This window comes from Hyperolius riggenbachi, chromosome 9 (assembly GCF_040937935.1).
Source record: "Hyperolius riggenbachi isolate aHypRig1 chromosome 9, aHypRig1.pri, whole genome shotgun sequence".
Taxonomy (NCBI): Eukaryota; Metazoa; Chordata; class Amphibia; order Anura; family Hyperoliidae; genus Hyperolius; species Hyperolius riggenbachi.
The window spans coordinates 92,981,064-93,002,300 of NC_090654.1; the positions used below are offsets into that span (position 1 = coordinate 92,981,064).

The window sequence follows — 21,237 nt, forward strand, 5'->3', positions numbered from 1 at the left end:
CCTATTGCATACCACATTGGGGCTCCTCCTCCCATTTTGTGTATTTTAATAAGCAGGAAGGTATGACTGCAATAATGCTATTAAGGAAGCCTCCACCTAGAATTAAAGACCTGACTGTACTAATGCTATGGAGAAAACCTCCTTAGAATGAAGACAGCATGGATCCAGCAGTAACCTTATTTGAATATAGGTCAGAATGTAAACACGTGGGCCAGTGTAGATCCAAAAATGAAAGTAACAACTGATAGGTTGTTGTAAATAATACATAAAATGCCAATCTTGACTTTTTTATCTATGGCTTTTACAAGACCCATTAACCACCAACACTTTTCACTTGTGGACATATATTTATTGATAATTTTGCTCACATCTGGAAATGGTTCATTGCACAATGGAGGGTTACCAAAATCCAGGGAGCACAGTCTCACACAGACCTTCCACAGCACCGTATCAGCATGACAATATAATACCTCTCATAGAACTATTCACTTTTGTACAGACAAAATGGAGCATTTTTTTTTCCAAGACAAAGATTTTACAATTTTTTTTCATACCTCCGTCCTTTACAAACATCTAAAACTACGCCACGGTACAGACTGCAAACGGACAGTACTACGTATGTGAAGACCAACTACCACAAAGAATGGATATAGGACAAGATAACTAATTATTAGGTAGAGAATGGAAGAGTACGTAGCTGGAAGAAATTTCTAGGCAGAAGTAGTTGCTCCGTGCTGTTGTGGGCTTTTGTCCTCCCTTGCTTTGTCCCTGGGAGCTGGAATCCAGGCCAACTCTGGATCTACTGACTCAAGAGTCAGGAAGCCCCAGGTAAAGCTAGGTTTTCAGGGTCTCAGTCAGACACCAAAAGTACATTTTAAAGAATTTGGGGATATTTTAATCCCAGGACAATATACTATAAATAAAAGGCATTTTTAGAATTTCACATTTTTATGTTACTGAACAAGACTATTGACAAAAGATATCCCAGATTCAAAGTTCTTGTGCTCACAACCTTTTCTATATGTTCTCCATGTAGTCCTTATGTTAGCGACACCTGGTCTAGTTAGCACAAGTGTCCATAACATCCAGGGTGTACAAACTGGTCACCTAAATGTTCATCCATATTGGTTTATCAATACGACAAAAATAACTCAGTGATGGACTGTTGTGCACCAATATGGTGGGAGTCAGTAAATGCACAATTCCGCAGACAAGGGTGAATGCACATTAAAATGAATGAGTTTAAGTCCGAGAGTTTACATAAACTTATCAGCCAGCAGCAACTGAGCTTTGGCTTCTTATATATATCTACTATAGCTTTGACAAAAATCCAGAATGTACCAGAAAACATCATCTTGAGTTTCTAAGACTTATACCTTTGTGGTTTAGCGAGCTATGTGGTCGTAAAATAAAACTGACTCTGTAACTAATTATGTACCAAATGGTTATTGTAACAACAAGTTGATATCGGTAGATCATAATGGCATGTTGTCAAATTACTCAACAAAATTAGAGTTCCCTACTAGGATGCTGTGAATTTTTTCCAAACTAGACAGATGGATCTTCAACAGATCTTCAAGTGACGTACTCCCCCCATCCTCTGATGTTGTATTATCATACCCTAAAACACAGCTACGACTATTGCATCATAAGTTATTGAACAATAAATTGGTACAGCTGTTAAGACAAGAAAAAAAAAAGTATAAAAATATTTGGCAATTAATGACAGGTGACGTATACACGGCACACAGACTGATTGTCACAATATGGCCTATGACAAGCTGATGGTAAACATGTGGTTTGTTCATCTTTGTTTTTTGTAGTCTCAGTTATTTGTTGTAGTCCATTTTAAGTAACAATGTGATATTCCTATGATGATTAATTAGCAGATAAGTCATTCCTCTTCAGTTCACACACTGTCATCACTAACATTAAAAATGGAGGCCAAGAAGAATTTAAGGTGAGGACTTCCAACAAACCACTGTACATTGTACTCCCAAGTCCGAAGACACTGCTGTATTTACAGAAATGACACAGAGTAGGGTAAAGCTGGGCATGTTCTTCAATGCTTGGATTAAGAACTTTTTTTTTTAGTTCAATACTTCAGATCCAGTTCCCAAGAGTTCCAAGAATCAAACCTGTTTTAAGCCTTCACCAACAATCCTTTGCGTTTCTCAAAATGGATCAACACATAGCAATTCACTAAACTTTGTCATAGTTTTTGATATAAGGTTTTCTTTTGTTTGTTTTTTCAGAACAGCAAAAGGGATCAGATGAAAAAGAGATGTATAGCAAGTGTGAAACGTCTGTATACGCACAAGCAGATTGCACATCAGAGATGTCCTATTGATCAGAGACACAAGCTGGAGTTCAGTCAACTGCAAGAAAAAGTCTTTTCTGGATAAAGTTTAATATTCACCCTGTTACAATATCTGGAAAAGCATAGCTCGGGTTGGTTTGGTGTTTCATCCAATTAATAGGAAAGCTCGTTATAAGATATCTTGACATAGGACAAAAAAGGAAGCCTCGAAATATTATAGGTCTTCACAATTAGAGCACAAAATTACTTAAAATCTTTACTTTTATTACATTTCTGACGTGCCATGATGACTAAATATGGAATTGAGTTTACCTTTCACCCTAAAATACTTTCCTTGAATGTTAAACACCTCAAAGTTTAAATTGTGCATCAAAGGAACATAATGTTTTCCAGTTGGGGGCAGTATTGAGCTTCTCTGTATGGAATGCAGACATCTGCTGATGTGAATCTGTTCCGAGGCAGATTACTGACCCGGTTATGGAATATGTTGACGGAAACATACAAGTTAGCAAACATGAAAACTCTATACAGTAGTCCTAGTTAACAATTAGCATGTCCACTACACAAAGATGCAAGATATGGCATCATTACATACATTTAATATCTACCATCAAAAATAATTCAATTTTCTTTTCTTTTTTTACATTTCTGTACAAATGAGTACATTATTTTGATTAAATTCATGTGAAGTATTTTTAGAATACATGTTCAGGTTAATCCCAATCAGCAGAGATGTAATAAAACGAAAATTTGCTTTTGTGGCAAGGAGAAGCTCTTAAAGGGAACTTCTGGTGTGGCATATCTTCAATATAACCCCATAGTGAATGATTGATTATAACGATATAGCAGCTTTTTTTTTTTTGTAAAGCATACTGGTGTCATGCATTAACATCTAACCCGGTCATTGCTCCGCCTCCTTTAGAAAAGGGCCTTGGTCTTTTCTCTTTGCCAAGTGCATAGAGGAATCCCCTTGAGGCCATGCCAGCCTGTACTGAGCATGTGCAGTATTTGCCTGGCCCAAATTTATGAAGGAGAGGGCAATTTGCTGAGGTGTACTTGTAAGGCTTCTGAAAGAAAAGCAAACTAGCAATGCACATTCACATTTATTCTTCTTTCTCAGGAGGTTAGGTAAGTAAGACATACGTCATTTATTTTACTGAAATTAGGTGGCTATATCAAAATATTCTGCAGGAAAAATTATTTGGCAATAAGTATACTTTAAGTTATACCGTGTGCTTTTTCCATTAAAAGGCGTAAAGAATATCTTCAGAGCTCTGATTGGGATATGCTGAAGCTATCCAGATCCTTTATACTCTCTAATATAACTAAAACAAATTTACATCATATTAAACTTGTAATTAGTAGGGCAGAGTTTCGTGCCCCCTATATAGACTAGTCGACCTTTCCATGAAGGTAGTCTATAACTCATCATCCTGAGAATCCACATTGCGTGGATCAGTAGGAGTTGACTAACTGAATTTTTAATAACTATTCAAATATTTATAAGTTTAGATGTTACTTGTGGTTGAAGGGTTGTGCTTTCCACAGCAAGGTGATGATGATCATTTACCTTGCGATGACACCTAAGTATCTTATCAGCTCATAGAGTAGGAATGTCTAAGCGGTCCTCAAAGGTTGCCTTATACTGGCCTCAGACCTCCGATATTGAATCACATGATAGATTTACTCATCCGACCAAGTTACAGTCCAACTCCTTGACAACTGCCATGTATTTTGCCTTGTGTACAGTCTTTTTATCCAGTGGAAACCACTGTCACATCACAAATCTTGATATGTGCACATAATATCTATTTATGCTGCAAAGATGTCCATATCCTATACAAATTTAGCATAACTACTATTAGATCAAGAGCAATTAGAAGTATAATTTTCCCATCTATATATTTACAGTATAATACACATGGTGGTAAAATTACCATTTATATTATATAAATAAACCTATATTTTTTTTTTCTTTCTTTACACTTACAGTAGTTTTTTCCCCTCCCAGACGTATAAATATATCTATTCTGGCAGCTTGGGATGTGGTTCTTTAAAGGCATGCAGTGTGCTTGGAGACAAAATGGCTGCCACTTGTCTACTGTGACTGTGAAAAATGCAGGTCTTAACAAGAGCTCAAGAACTGACACCGGTGTCACGCACCCACAATTTTTTTTTTCATATAAAACAGAACTTAAACTATTGTACAAGATAGGTATCTACCAACGCAAGGAGGCGCTAAGAGATCCATATTCATGGCTGTTTCTCTTCTGAAGAATATACATGTAATATTGACATTGCATGAGGTAATTAATCCTCGGTACTACACAGAACAAAAGAGTTCCAAAGACACACTATTTCACAGGGTCAGTCAGGGAAAACCCTAGTATTTCACGAATAAACAACCTTTTGAACTTAATACATCAACTATAGTCATACAGAGATTTTGAAATTGGGCCTGAAAAAATAATTTTCACTCTGTCCACTTACAACATTTACAACAAACACTACACATAAAAAAAGTTCTGCATACACATCTGAACATTTAAGTCAGGAGCAGCTTGGTGGCCATGCCCTGAGGGTAATGAATGTCTAAGTGCTAAAAGAAAGGGATCCTCTAACGCCATATAAGGCAATATAGCAATTGCAAATACTGCCACAAATATGACAGCCAAGCTTCTTAAAAACAGCTACTAGAGAAGTTATACTTTCATTTTCCACACTTCTATTAATTGAAACTTTCTGGGTCCTCAAATCCTGGACTCGTTCTCTGCAATATACTAACATAGACATCTCTTGCATTATTCTTTCAGAATGATCTAATTAAACACTAACTTTAACTAAAATGGACAACACTGCTATGGAATGTGCTATTATTTTATGGAATGTTTATTTCATATCTATTTCCAGCCATGTTTTTGTGCTTTCCTGAAATCTGAGTGAAATACCTAGTTTTGTTGAGTCATTTGGTGACAGTGTACACACATGCATGTCATTAAAAATCTTTATGAGAGCAGAAATTCTAAATATTATTCAGTTCAATTCAGTTGTTGGGCAGTGACAAAGGTCTTGGTGAGTATTGACATCTGTATTAAGTACTAATTAGTGAAGTATACACTGTCTGAACTGTTTACTCTGGACTGTGGAATATAACTATAATCATTTGGGGAGAGCTGCACACAATAACATGTAAGTTGGCCAAAAACTGATAACTCTGCTATAGGATATTGTCAGAGAAATCCATCGCCAAGTCGATCATTCTAACCTTTGAGGTACCCACGGGAGCACCCTTTCCAAAGGTTAAAGCTCCAACTATGCTTGGTCTTCTTTTAGAAACATAGAAGACATAACATCCTTGGACAGTTTTTCGTAGTAAGGATAGTAATCCAGTTTCAAACCTGGTTACTCATCATACGGTCCACAGAAACCCACAAACTGGAGCTGAGATCACAAGGAGTAATTCTCCCACCACCGTTACAAGATTTTGGGCAGTGGAACATTTTGTCAGAATCAGAACTAAGTTGTCATTGTTCGAAAAACTATAATTCAAGTATATGACCAAATATGGGTGATCCACACAGAGACTGGAGCTTAACAGGCATGGTTTAGGTTTAAAGACATGTGGGTTATTCTAAATTATACCAATTGCTATTCTAAAGATTCCAAGTGTATAGTGCACCAAGAAAAAGTACTTGTTGAGAACGATTTTGTCAGCCAGCAGTTATGTGCATATTTCTCCAAGTATAACAGCTCTGCTCATCTCTGCGAATTCACAGAGCTTCAAGCAATCCCATAAAGGACATTAGTGTGTACATGGATGCATTCCTTTTAATTTTTGACCACCAATGTCAGCATGCTGTCCTGCACTTTGTTCTTGATAGCACTATTAGAAGAAAAAAAGCCTGTCCTCATATTGCAAGACTATGCACACACATACATACACCCACAACACCCAGCTGATGAGAGTCTTCGGCAAGACACAGCTCATCCTCCATCTGAAACAGGCCAAGTCGCACAATAAATATGTGCATGGGCCGACAGTCATCACATGACAGCATACTCCATCCTTCTGACCAATATCTGAGCAGATTACAGATGGACAAAAGTCAGGTGCTTAGATGCCACTTATAATAAAATTAGGTCTAAAATAACCTAACTTGGCCAGTAGTGGGCCTGGGTATGTACTCTTTAGCTCAGTACACTGTAATGACTCTAGTTTAGTACATCTTCTAAATAAACAAGAACCTATGAAGGTCTTCTCAAAAATGTATCCATCCTAGAGGATCAAATGGATTTTTTGTAAAACGTAGTTCTTCCAGAACGTCATCGATTCTAAGGAGGAGTTTAAAAACTATGAATAGTGCAAACATGTTTTGCCATGTATGTGCTTGATAACCCATCAGTAATATATGTTTTCTGTATATGGACATGAGTTTAGCCAACATTCTACAAGGAGTAAATGAGGAGGACTTGGAAAAGAAAAAAGACGTTTCACAGTGTCTACAAATCATATCTCTCTGTGACTCTCACTGAAGCACCTGGCCTCTTGTTTCTGGGAGTTTAAGGGCTAAAAAGCTCCCTAGTGCCAATGCTGCAGATGCCATGAGGATGGGCACTGCTTTAGCTACCCCCACAAAGGAGGTGAAAATGCTTATTCCTAGGACAGCGGCCAGCTTGCACAAGGCGTTCAGGAATCCAAAGGCAGTCGTCCTGCAATGAGAAAAAATGTATTACAAATATCAATATGAAACTACCGGAGAAAGGTTTTTTTGCATGTCATCACATGAAACATACCGTCTATTCAATTCTAGAAGCCAGCCATTTTGTAGTGTCAGCCAAAAAGGCTAAAAGTGTAGTAGACTTAACCCACTAAAGGGGAGGAGAATGAAGGTCACAACCAATCAGATTTCAGTTCACTGGTTGGTTCCTATGGCTAGCAAGTAAAATAATTACTCATAGCGTGGTTAACTACTGCAGGATGTATGGCAAACCTCAGAAGGGACCCAGGTATGATGAGGTATTATTCAGAGAGGGATGAGGTTCAGACAGAACTAAGGTATAAGGCAAAGAGACAACCAAGTTATCATGAGGCATGAGGTCCTGAGAAGACTCAGCTATGATTCAAAGAGAGAAATAGAGTGTAATTAAGCGTGAAGTCCAGAGAGCACTCGGGTATAATGAGGAATGATTCATAGCGTGGGATGAAGTAGGAGGCATGAAAAACAGAGAAAACTAAAGTAAAATAGGATATGGAAGCTGAAGTAGTATTGCTTTCTCCATTGAAGAGAAAACCATTTGCAGCAAGTTGGGGTAACTCAATAAAGTTCACTGATCGGTTGAGTAGCCAGGCTGCAGATGTTTTTTTCTTTCAAGCCTTGTATTAACCTTTTAGCAGCCAAACAAAGTAAAACTTTATTTTTCCTACTGCTGGGAAAGTGTGTCTTCCCCAGCCTTGCAGGATCGGCAGGGTATGCAGATTGGGCAGCAGGAAGCTTTTATAGTTACCACTCCGGATGGCTGGATCGGCCTCTTATTCCTCCACTACGGTGGCAATGTAACCCAAACATGTCTTCTTGGTTCTGATCACGTGATATGACATCGGGACTCTCAGGATCCAAGAGACCATGTCAGCATTACTGTGCCACCCGGTGTTGTCAAAGTCTCTTCCATTACCCCTCTTACTCCAGAAGCTTCTCCCATCACCCTCCTCCTCTACATTCCAGTGTTGAGACCCCTGCAAGCCTGTTGACAATGGCTTGTCGACAAAGCTTGCCTGCACATTGCAGGCACACACCACTCACTCCTGCGCACTAGCACAGTGCCAAGCGGGGGCTCTTTGCTACTGCTCAGACGTGAGCCATCTGCACCTGTTCAGTGTGGCCGACCTCCGTGAAATTTAGGGGTCTCAGAGCTGGAATGGAAGAATGGGGGGAATCCTCCAGAGGCTTTCCTCTCCTGAGATATATACATATTTTTCATGTAAAGTTCTAACAGATTTACTTTAAGTCGAGTTAGCTCTTACATTCTTTGTTAATTAGAAGATAAGTACCTTTTGTCAGATGGATAGAGCTCCACAGTCAGGACATCTAAAGCATTCCATGATGCGATACTGACTCCACCGAAGAGACAAAGTAAGGCGATCATGGCAGATTCGCTGTTTCCGAAGAACAGGAAGAAGCAGCTAATACATGACATCACACTGGATCCAGCTAAAAAGAACAAAAACAAAGAGGATATTGTTATTTTATACTTAAAGTGAACCTTAAGTGTAAAAAATAAATGGAGTTTTACTCACCTGGGACTTACCTCAGCCCCCTGCAGCTGATCGGCGCCCACGACGAGTCGCTCTGATGCTCCGAGTCCCGCTGGCGGCCACTTCCGGTTTTGCCGTCAGGACCCGTCAGGCTGGGGAACGCGGCTGATACTACGCGTTCCCAGACAAAATAGCACCCCTATTTTGGCTGGGAACGTGTAGAAACGGCCACCTTCCCAGCCTGCCGGGTCCTGACGGCGAAACCGGAAGTGGCCGCCAGCGGGACCCAGAGCATCAGAGCGACTCGTCGTGGGCACCGATCAGCTGCAGGGGGCTGAGGTAAGCCCCAGGTGAGTAAAACTCCATTTTTTTTTTACCCTTAAGGTTCACTTTAAGTAGGTGTATCCCCGAATTACCCTTGCGCGGGAAGAGTACTATAGCATAAGTGCTATAGCAGCACCCAGTTACGGCTCTTAATGTCGTGCGCTTAAACCACCTGCTTCATTATGTACTACCATCATTCTCTATTTCACCATACAATCCACTGGCTTAAAGTGATCGTGATATGGTGGCTTCCATATTTATTTCCTTTTCAACAACATCAGTTGCCTGGCAGTCCTGCTGATCGTCTTGCTTCAGTAGTGTCTAAGTCATAACCCTAAAACAACCTTGGGACTAATCCAGTCTGACTTGAATCATCTGCATGCTTGTTCAGGGTCTATGGCTAAAAGTATAAGAAGTAGAGGGTCAGGAGGACAGTCAGGCAACTTGCATCGTTTAAAAGAAAATAAATATGGAAGCATCCTTATCACCTCGGAATCCCTTTAAAAAAATGTAGGCATAGGATTACCTCTAACTTTTTGTTATCAGGTAAAGGAACACTGCCCAGTATTTAAATCAGATTCAAGCTAAGGTTTGATTTAAGGATTAGAAGTTTGCATTGGATTCCCTAAATAGGTGGCAGCCATAATGGAAGTGGCAGGGAGGGGAAGCATCATAGGAACAAGAGGAGAGATGTATCCACCAAGCAGTTATAGGTAAACCACACTATCCACACACCTACAGGCCTATGTCTCCAGACCTGGATGCCGGTGCTGGACTCCTGCAGGTACACCACTCCTGCTAAGACCAAAGTAATATAACAAAACCAGAGATTGCACACAAAGGCTTCTTCAAGTAGACTGTACTAACAACATACAGCATACAGAGCACACAACATGTTTTGGGCATCGTCCTTCCTCAGGTGTCATACAGTCTACTTAAAGAAGCCTTTGTGTGTCGTTTTGTTATATGTATCCACCATGCAGCACAGTTTTGTAAGGATTGAACAGGTGCCTGTCTGTTAGTTGATAGTCCACATAGGAGGATCAATATAATAGAGGCTTAACAATGCACTCCAATGGTATTGCCTTGTGTGTGGGTGCTCAAACCATGGATCTTAAAGAGGAACTTCAGCCTAAACAAACATACTGTCATTAAGTTACATTAGTTATGTTAATTAAAATAGATAGGTAATATAATCTCCTACCCACCCTGTTTTAAAAGAACAGGCAAATGTTTGATTTCATGAGGGAAGCCATCTTTTTGGTTGAAAGGAGGTGACAGGGAGCATGAGACACAGTTCCAACCGTCCTGTGTCCTGATCACCCTCCCCCCCCCCCCCCCCCCAGTTGCTAGGCAACGTGAATAACATCATAGGAAATCCCATCATGCTTTGCACAGTATCAGGGAAAAAAAGACCGGGCAGTTTTCTTTGATGGGTGGAGCTTAGCTAAAAATGCAGCTAAAAATGATTCTTTGGTAAGAAAAACAAAGTTCTGATGCTGTGAAACTGTTAAAGAAACACCAAGCCTTTTCAGTGCTGCTGAGTAGATTTTTAGTCCGGAGGTTCATTTTAAGTAATCCAAAAGTATATTAGAGTGCTGACCTCTTACCTTCCCACATAAAAGAAGACTACAGTAACCAGACCAGGATATGATAAGATTTATTTAAGAGAGTTTAGTGTAAGATAGGAGTGGATATGTAATACATTTTTAAGAATAACGAAAAATGAATAGCAGGCAGTATTTAACAAGTTAATATCACCCCTAAACAATGCACTTAAAGAGACACTGAAGTCTCTTTTTTTACCTGATTTTATGCTTAAGTCATCTTTAGCATTAAATTCTAAGTGGATTCGCCGCATTCCCACGGCAAAACTAGTGATATATAGCAGAAAAATAGCCCAGCAAAGTTCTGGGCTCGCAGATTCAGTTTCTTCCTGGAAGAGGCAGAGCTACTGCGTACAGCTCTGCCTCTTCCAGGAAGAAAGGAATCTGCGAGCCTCTCCAGTCAATCTCCGCCGGTCTCCGCCTCTCCCCCTCTCTGTCTTCTTTCAGTGAGAGGGGCGGGGAGATCGGAGGAGACAGAGCTACTGCGCAAAGCTTTGCCTCCCCCGGGCAGCAAAATCTGCGACCTGCAAAGTTGTTGAACTTTGCAGGGCTATTTCTCAGCTATATATCACTTGCTCTGCCACGGGAATGCGGCGATCCACTTAGACTTTAATGCTGAAGAGGACCAAAGCATAAAATCAGGTAAAAAAAGAGACTTCAGTGTCTCTTTAAGGATTCATAGTAAACCCTGTAGTTTCCCAATGAAAAAGTTAAATACTTACAGGGGCGGCCCTACCATGAAGCAGACTAAATCACGTGATTGTAGCAGACTGTAGGGGGCAGCATCAGCTCTACAGCTGGGCGCCGAAACCAGGTGCCCCATAGCAGCAATGTTATGTTGCGCGGGGCTCCTAACAGAATTAGATCTCCCTCCAAGTTGCGATGACTCAGAGGGAATAGTATTTAATGCCACCGGGGAGTACAATACGTACAATACACAGGCGGGGAGACTGTCGTTTGTATGTAAGGTGATCTTAAGGTGCTTACATATGCCAATAATGTTGCTCATAAGGATTTAACTCAAGCAGACACTTCTGGAAAGGAGTGTTGTACAGAAGCGTTGCGGTGGGATAACTGAATAGCATGAACTGTTATAGAGGGGACAGTAGAGACGTCAGTGCAGCTTTAGATGGGAAGGGTGAAGAGGGAAACAATGCCCTCGCTGTCATTTTAAAGTCCAGCATGCAAAATCTTTAAACAAGCTTGGGGGACAATTATACCCATGCTGGATTTTTATCCAAGCTAGCCACCAACGACCGACTCTGCAGAATTACTTGAGTACTGTAATACCCCACTCTGTGGCCTACCAAAAAACAGACTGGCACCTCTCTAGTCCTACTGAGCTCTACTGCTCATCTCATCCACCTCTCCTCTCGCACCTCTGATGCTGCCCCTCTCTGCCAATCCCTCTATTGGCCACCAATCACCCAAATGATCCAGTTCAAATGCTTAACACTATTGTACAAAGCTTTATATAGGCTATTCCCTCCATACATTTCCTTATTAACCACTTAAGCCCAACTGGACGAGATTTCTCGTCCAGTTGGGCTGCGCGCACTCCCGCGGGTCGCGCGCGCTCCCGCGGGCCCCCCCGTGCGCGCCCCCGCTGCTGGCCGCTAGCCCACCGATCAGTGAAAGGGATTATAAATCCCTTTCGCTGATCGGACCCCCCCGGAGAAAAGCCGACAGCGTCTCTTCAGATGCTGCGGCTTTTCTGAGCTCTGGGCTCCTTTCTTCTGCCTGGGAGCGAGATCGATCGCTCCCAGGACTTTTTGATTCTGGCCATCTTGTGGGCAAATAGCAAATTACACCTGAAAAAAAAAAAATTCAAATTAAACATATAAATATATTTAAAAAAACCCTGTTTACCTCCCACACCAAAAAATACCCACATACAAGTTTAAATTAAAAAAAAAAAAATTACAATAATAAAAAAAAAAAAAAAACATAAATAGTTACCTAAGGGTCTGAACTTTTTAAATATGCATGTCAAAGGAGTATATCAATATGATTTAATAAATTATGGGCTTCTAAACAGTGATGGACGCAAAACGGAAAAAATGCACCTTTATTTCCAAATAAAATATTGTCGCCATACATTGTGATAGGGACATAATTTTAACGGTGAAATACCCGGGGCATATGGGCAAATACAATACGTGAGTTTTAATTATGGAGGCATGTATTATTTTAAAACTATAATGGCTTAAAACTGAGAAATAATGAATTTTTTCCATTTTTTTCTTATTCTTCCTGTTAAAATGCATTTACAGTAAAGGGGCTCTTAGCAAAATATACCTCCCACAGAAAGCCTAATTGGTGGCGGAAAAAACAAGATATAGATCAATAAATTGTGATGAGTAGTGATAAAGTTATTGGCAAATGAATGAGGGGTGAAAGTTGTTCGGATGTAAAAAAATTTCAACCCTTCGGGCTTAAGTGGTTAATCTCCACATATCATCCCTCCTGGAACCTTCTCTCTTCCCAAGAGACCCTCTTGTTATGCAGTTTGGTCACCTCCTCTCACTCTTATATGGAGGACTTCTCACAAGTGTCACCTTCCCTTTGGAACTCTCTACCACAGCCTATCCTTCATGCTCCAAGACTGGACATTTTCAAACACACCCTCAAGACACAACCTTTCAGACAAGCCTATAATTTGCCATAACTAGAATTGAAAGCTTACTGCCGCATCGCCATAACCAGGGGAGGACTGGGACCTTTTGGCCTGGGGGGACAACACAAACTAGAGGCCCGTTTCACGGCATCCCCAGCCCAAAGCCATATCTTTCTTGTGTGCAAATCTTCAAATTGTGATGACTAACACACACACACACACACACACACACACACACACACACACACACACACACACACACACACACACACACACACACACACACACACACACACACAGTACCTGATGCCTAACCCCATTTCTCCGCACAATCTACCTGTCTGCGTCTGATGCCTAACCTTAAAGGAGTTACCAGGCTTTTTTTTTTTTTTTTATGAAAATAAGTGCTACTTACCCAGGGCTCGTCCAGCCCCAAGCTCCCAGCATGTCCCTTGCCGCAGCTCTGCAGTCAGCTGTTCGTTACCGCTGTATCCCAGCCCCCGGCGATAATGTCAGGCCGACTGCGCCTGTGCGAGCGGCGCTGTCAATCACCGCCACATGGACCAGAGCATACTGTGCAGACGCAGAACTACTGCGCCTGCGCAGTACACTCCGGTCCACGTGGTGGTGATTGACAGTGCTGCTCGCACAGGCGCAGTACAGGCCGACATCCAGTTCGGACTGATGCCATCGCCGGGGACTTGGAGGCAGCGGCAGCGAATGGCTGACTGCAGAGCTGCGGCGAGGGACATGCTGGGAGCGTGGGGCTGGAGGAAGCCCCGGGTAAGTAGCACTTATTTCATTAAAAATGCCTGATAACTCCTTTAAACAACCCCCCCCCCCCCCACACACACACAAACCTACCTACCTGGTGATGCCTAACCCCACTCCTGCCCACCCACCATACAAAGTACTTGTCTGACACCTACCCCCCCTCCAACTACCTGTTTGACAGTGCCTAACTGCCTGCCTCCCCCCTCCCCTGCCGCCAATCACACCACAAGAAGAAAAAAACGTTCCCCCTCAGGCCAGGGTCAGAATGGGGATGATTATCACACAAAAAAAACCTCAGAGGGCACTGGCCTGGGTAGAGAATTGAATTTGACAGCAGTAGCAGGCAGGCAGCAAAGTGTGTGTAAGTCAGTGACAAGAGGGGAGAAGAAGTACAGAAACAAAATTTATAAAAAACACCTTCTCCTCTGGCAACCTGGACCCGACCTCCTCTATCCTCCTGTCTCCTCAGTCCTACACCTCCTCCTCCTCCACAGCAGCAAGCAGCTATAGGTGGCATCTCCGACTCCCAGCCCCCAGAGTGTCCGACTCCTCCAGCCAGGACAGCCAGCCAGCCACTCGTAGCCGCAGCTCCAGGCCCCCAGCCCCCCCAGCACAGAAAGCTGAAGAGTGAGACAGCTCACTGCGATGACACCGCAGGCACAGCAGCACGTTGCGGGCGGCAATGGCTCCAGGCGGGGGGCGGAGTCAAGCAGGGTCAACCCACCGGGCCGGAGAGGACCTGAGCTATTTGTGTCCTTGTGCCGCTCACATCCACCGCAGGCGCAGCCACGCACAAGGGCACACCACGGCCGGCAGCCTCAGCCCCTTCTCTGATTGGATACTTCAACTTGCCGGGAAATATCGCGCGAGGTTGCGATCCCCACTGCGAACCTGTTACCTGTGGTATGTCTTCGGCCGCTGCGTATAGCAGCGGCCGGCCCTAATTACTTAAGATTCGGGTGGCCCGGGGGGCATTTGCCACCGTCCCCCTGGGCCAGTCCTCCCCTGGCCATAACCCTTTCATCTACTCCCCCAGTGTCTCAACCCCACTACCCTCTAGATTGTAAGCTCCTAAGGGCAGTATACCTCCTCCCTCCTCTTTTGTTCCTGTTTCTGTGCAATTTATCAAATCAACATCTATCAGTATTGGTGATGTTATTCAAACTACACATCGGTCGTATGTATCGATACTTGTGTCACTGGTTGTCTTGATTGTATAATATGTTCTGCTCATGTATCTATGCTCATCCTTGTTGTATGTTTTGCAAGTGGTACAACGCTATGGAATATGTTGACGCTCTATAAGTAAAAATAATAATAATACCACCTAGAGTACATCTGTAGCTTTTGTTTACTACTAATGTGAATGTAATGTTAGTGTTATCAAACACAGGATCTGACACTTCAGGCACATTTTAATGCAGTTTCAATGTAAAATGAGAACATAGCCTCTGGCATTATATGATATAAAACATGCCACACAAAGAAAAGCTCTTATCTTGTGCTGGGCAGGTGTCAGCAGTGATCGAGAGTCTGTGCTTTCAGAGATGTGTGTAGTAGAGTTGTATGGAGCATGTCTGGGCACGGAGTCCTTTAAAACGCATGGCTTTATTAATATTCACACGCTGCCTCTGAGGATATAACTTTATTTTTAAAACGGCTGTGAGGCACAGCTGCAGCCTACCCACTGCTGATACTGTGCACTATTTATGGGGTGCTAATAAAGCAATATGTTTTTAAGGACCCGGGGAGCAGACTTTCTCCATATGTTCCTGCTGCTGGAGATGAAGTGCAAAGGAACCACAAGCTGCTAACTTCAAAATGAAGATATATATTTTTGAGTTCTTGATCAAGAGTTACTTAGAAGCTTTATGTGAAAAAAAAACTTTCCAAAATGAAGTTATCCTTTAAATGAAATCTAAAGCCAGACAAAAGAAGCAGTTTAACTTACCTGGGGCTTCTTGCAGCCCCTGCAGTCATCCTGTGTTCGGGCCATCCTTCTGCAACCCTCCAGCTAACAGCGGCAACCCCCTCAAAGCTCCTCTGCACCTCCTCATCTCATTCTCCTGCACAGCAGGGTTCTACACATGCGCAGTATGAGAAAATAACTACTGCCCAGGTGCAGATCATGGTGTGCGCGGCTCAGGGCCGCACATGCCCAGTAGCCTCCGACTGCCCATGACCGGCAAGCTTTGAGGGGGACGCTGCTGCTTGCTGGAGGGATGCGGAAGGATGGTGCAGGCAGAGGATGACTGCAGGGAGCTGCAAAAAGCCCCAGGTAAGTAAAACGGCTTATTTTATTTTTTTCACTTCAAAGAAACACTGTGAAAAAAATTATGATATCATGAATTGGTTGTGTAGTACAGATAATTACTAGAACATTAGTAGCAAGAAAATATTTTTATTTTCAGTTATATCTTTTTTTTTTTTTTTTATAACATTGCATCATTCTCTAATATTTGCAGTTTACACACTACTCAGCATTCTAAAATGATTTTACAGAGCAGGCTAGTGAACTTTTGAACTGTTCTCTGCAGAAAAAAAAAACAATATAGTGCCATACACTTGAGATAACAAGCTTCAGAAGACAGAGCTCTCTGCAACTTTGAAAATCTTGGGAGTTCAATGGCTCTTTTGCATAGGTAACAACTGGAGTTTCTTAACTCTTCCTGTACTGGAAACAATATTAGACTTATGTCTCTGCTCCTAATGTTTTATTTCTTAGCTGTACTACACATACAAATCATTATATCATATATATTTGTCACTTCAGTGTCTATTTAAGTATTCCTTTAAGTGCAGAAAACTGAACTCCAACAGGATAAGTCCATCTGAGTGTCCTTATCTGCAGCAAATCACCACCAACGGCAGCTCCACAGATTGTGAATTGGTTTTATAGTGAAATCTGTTTGCAGTAAAGGCAGCCATACGATCCCTCTCTGATCAGATTCGATCAGAGAGGGATCTATCTGTTGCCCTTGGCCGGTTTTCAACTAGCATGATCCGACAATCCAGATCTCTCCTGGTACACATGCTAGGTTTTCAGTACAGGTGGCTTCAAAGCAGTGGGGTAACTACAATTCATGGGGCCCCCCATCAAAACTTGGATGCCCCCCCCCCCCCCTCCAGTCACACCCTTTCCCTTGTCTCCCCTTGGTGCCCTTCCTAGCCTTGAGGCCCATCTCACAAAGGTTATAAAACAAATGTGGCCATCATGATCTTCACACCCGTAACAAGTGTAGCCACAAAACACCTGATCTGAAAGATAGTCCCCTGTATCGGAGGAAGGGAAGGTTAGTAGTTGGGGCACCAAAACAGCTCTGGGCCCCCCTGGGATTGCAGGTCCTGCTCCCCTCTATCTACGCCCCTGTCTCAAATCTTCAGTCCTGCTGGGTACTCTGTTGCATTCATCCCTAAGTAGACCTCCCAGCAGAACTTGAAACCCCTAACTCCAGGCACAGGTCTCAATATGCAGTACCACCTTGACAGTTTAGGAGATAAAGGGCCAATATTTTACCTTTCTCAAATGAGACTTCTGCAGATAAAACCTTTTTTTTTTTTAATTAAATTGTAGTTAATTGATCTAAAGAAGCCTAGCTGAAGGATTTAGTCCATGCTACATCTGTAAGGAACAACTAGCATAGGCTCTCAAACTGACAACAAAATAATTAAGTTCTGTTTAAAAAGATGGTAGGTTTGGCTTGCCCTCTGGATAATGGGGTTTTTTTTATAGCTGTATACTGAATCAAGGACAGCACAATTGACAATGCATTTCATGTCCTAGAGCACGCCATCAACATAACTGCCATATCAGCAGTTGAACTAAGCTCTAAGATTGGTTCAAGTGCTGATCTGGTATTTATTCTGACAGCGTTTCACTCCTCTAGGCCATGAAATGCTTTGTTGATTGTGCTGAAAAAACAACTGAATGATTTTTCATAAATTTATTCTCAATCAAGGAAAGCACTATTGACAATGCCTTTCACAGCCTAGAGGCGAATTCACTAATTTTTTTACTCTTGCCCCCCATGTATACCAAATATACTGCATCAGATCGGGCTCCTGGTGTTCCTGTTTATTTTTGGGTTTCCTTGCCTACCCTGCTAAAGCTTCACTTGGAATGTCATGTTATTTAGTCTCCTAGGCATGTGCTGCAGGAAACAGATGATGAAAAGTCTAATGATCAAGTACTTAAAAGTAGTGTGATCTCTTCTTCGAATTCAGATTCACATCCTAAATTCATCCAATCAAAACCTGCGTGTGGACAGCTCCAGGGGTTAACGTACCCCTCTCTCTGTCTCTGGTTGCTGCACTCCAAATTGCGTTCCAGCTCTCCAATACTTCCTCTTTCAGAGCCAAAAGAAGGGAGTATTGAAGAGATGCGAAATGCAACGTAAAGCGCCGTTGAAAGAGGTGTGAACCGGGGTGTTCTGATCGGAAGAACTTAAAACGAGAATCCAAATTTGAAGACGAACATGTCAACGCTGCTTAACCACTTCAGCCTTCAGTCGTTTTCACTTTATGCATCCGAGCAATTTACACCTCCCCTTCATTAGCCTATAACTTTATCAATACTTCTCACAATTAACTGATCTATATCTTGTTTTTTCCGCCACCAATTAGGCTTTCTTTGGGTGGTACATTTTGCTAAGAGCCACTTTACTGTAAATGCATTTTAACAGGAAGAATAAGAAAAAAACGGAAAAAATTCATTATTTCTCAGTTTTCAGCCATTATAGTTTTAAAATAATACATGCCTCCATAATTAAAACTCACGTATTGTATTTGCCCATATGCCCCGGGTATTTCACCGTTAAAATTATGTCCCTATCACAATGTATGGCGACAATATTTTATTTGGAAATAAAGGTGCATTTTTTCCGTTTTGCGTCCATCACTGTTTAGAAGCCCATAATTTATTAAATCATATTGATATACTCCTTTGACATGCATATTTAAAAAGTTCAGACCCTTAGGTAACTATTTATGTTTTTTTTTTTTTATTATTGTAATTTATTTTTTTTTAATTTAAACTTGTATGTGGGTATTTTTTGGTGTGGGAGGTAAACAGGGTTTTTTTTAAATATATTTATATGTTTAATTTGAATTTTTTTTTTTTCAGGTGTAATTTGCTATTTGCCCACAAGATGGCCAGAATCAAAAAGTCCTGGGAGCGATCGATCTCGCTCCCAGGCAGAAGAAAGGAGCCCAGAGCTCAGAAAAGCCGCAGCATCTGAAGAGACGCTGTCGGCTTTTCTCCGGGGGGGTCCGATCAGCGAAAGGGATTTATAATCCCTTTCACTGATCGGTGGGCTAGCGGCCAGCAGCGGGGGCGCGCATATGTCCCGGTTACACTGTTAAAATTATGTCCCTATCACAATGCATGGCGACAATATTTTATTTGGAAATAAAGGTGCATTTTTTCCGTTTTGCATCTATCACTATTTACAAGTTTAAAATAAAAAAAATATAGAAATATTTCATCTTTACATTGATATTTAAAAAGTTTAGACCCTTAGGTAAATATTTACATGTTTTTTTTATTGTAATGTTTTTTCTTTTTTTTTTATATTAAACATTTTATTTGGGTATTTTTGGGGAGGGTGGGATGTAAACAGTAGTCTTAGGGCTCGATTCACCAAGCGGTGCAAAGTGTTAGCACCGTGGTGAAAAGGCCCTTATCACGCCTAAACTCAGTTTAGGCATGATAAGAAGGGCTTCGCGCGAAGTCACCGCGCGTACGCGCGTTCGCGCGTACGCGCGTAAGTGCGCGCGCAGCACCCGACGCTTCGCGCGAAGCTCCCATTAAACCCTATGGGACTTTGCGCGCGCTCTCACTTCGCGCGAAGAGCAGGAAAAAGCGGTGATAACTCAGTGGTGAAAAGGTCATCACGCCTAAAGTCCTTTAGGCGTGATAACTGAGTTATCACCGCTTGGTGAATCGAGGCCTTAGAGTGTAAATGTGTGTTGAGTTTTATTTTTTTTACTTTTAGTTGTAGTTTTACTTTTTGGCCACAAGATGGCGGCCATGAGTTTGTTTACATGATGTCACTCTAAGCGTAACATACGCTTAGAGAGAGGCATGGGGGACGCAAAAGCCAGAAAAAGTGAAGCTTCTGAGAGAAGCTGTCGCTTTTTATGCGGGGGAGAGGAATCCGTGATCGGGCACCATAGCCCGATTCACTGATTGCCAGGCTAACGAACCGCGTCCGGGAGCGCGCGATCGGCCGCGGAAGCGCACGGACGCGCACATGGCCTCCTGGGCGTAGCTAGTACGTCCAGGAGGCCAAAGTAGTTAAAGGACCTCTCCAGAGAAAAAAGTAAGCAGTTAAGATCTGACAGAACCAACATGTTTTGGACTCCTCAAGAGGGATTCTCAGGGTTGTATTTTATTTCAAAAGCATTTCCTGAACGGCAGTTGCTAAGTGTAACTGACAAAACACGGTGCAAATGGGTAGGGAGGCTGTCTGGCAAAGAAAACCTTAAGAATCCCCCATGTGGACTAGTCCAAAACCTGTAGTTTCTGTCAGATTTTAACTGCTTACTTTTTTCGCTGGAGTGGTCCTTTAAGCGGTGATTTATTTTGCATGAGTTAATCGCAAGGTTTTCATACACTGAAGGAAAAAAAAACTCAACCAGTCACAGCCTATATAGGGCTAGAGAAACATTTGTCTCTGATGTTGGCGACATCGCCGTGGGAGCTTCAACCTGCTGTAGCTGCGATTCTTGCTGAAGAAGATGGTGGAGTGTATACAGCCTCCCTACCTATGTCCTCACTATTTACAAACCTGTTTTATACTGTATATTTTATTAATTTATAAATGTAGTGCTCAGATCCCTTTAAAGTCCCACTTTGCTTTTGTTTGCCATCTTGTATCATGTTGGGATTAGATGGGTCCAATGAAATGTTAATGATTTTGAGTTTAAACAAAATGTATTTAATTATATGCAAATGTATACATCTTAGAATTGGACCAATTATAAACATCCGATGACCAGTCTCTTTGTCACCACACTATACAGATCAGATGACCAGTCTCTTTGTCATCACACCATACAGATCAGATGATCAGTCTCTTTGTCACCACACTATACAGATCAGATGACCAGTCTCTTTGTCACCACGCTATACAGATCAGATGACCAGTCTCTTTGTCACCACACCATAAGATCAGATGACCAGTCTCTTTGTCATCAGACCATACAGATCAGATGACCAGTCTCTTTGTCACCACACCATAAGATCAGATGACCAGTCTCTTTGTCACCACACTATACAGATCAGACGACCAGTCTCTTTGTCACCACACCATAAGATCAGATCACCAGTCTCTTTGTCACC

The 21,237-nt window shown here is 42.0% G+C and overlaps 1 protein-coding gene across 2 annotated transcripts in view; it reads right to left on the reverse strand.

Annotated features, from left to right (window-relative positions):
- Positions 1-327: 327 nt before the first annotated feature.
- The window catches only part of SV2A (synaptic vesicle glycoprotein 2A), a 241,764-nt gene continuing 220,854 nt past the window's right edge, over positions 328-21,237 (reverse strand). For both annotated transcript variants that reach the window (XM_068253195.1, XM_068253194.1), the window contains exons 12-13: positions 8,370-8,529; positions 328-7,030 (exon numbers count right to left, since the gene is read on the reverse strand). In XM_068253195.1, the coding sequence (XP_068109296.1) occupies positions 6,847-7,030; positions 8,370-8,529 (344 nt within the window). In that variant the 3' untranslated portion in view covers positions 328-6,846. The remainder of the gene's footprint in view (positions 7,031-8,369; positions 8,530-21,237) is intronic.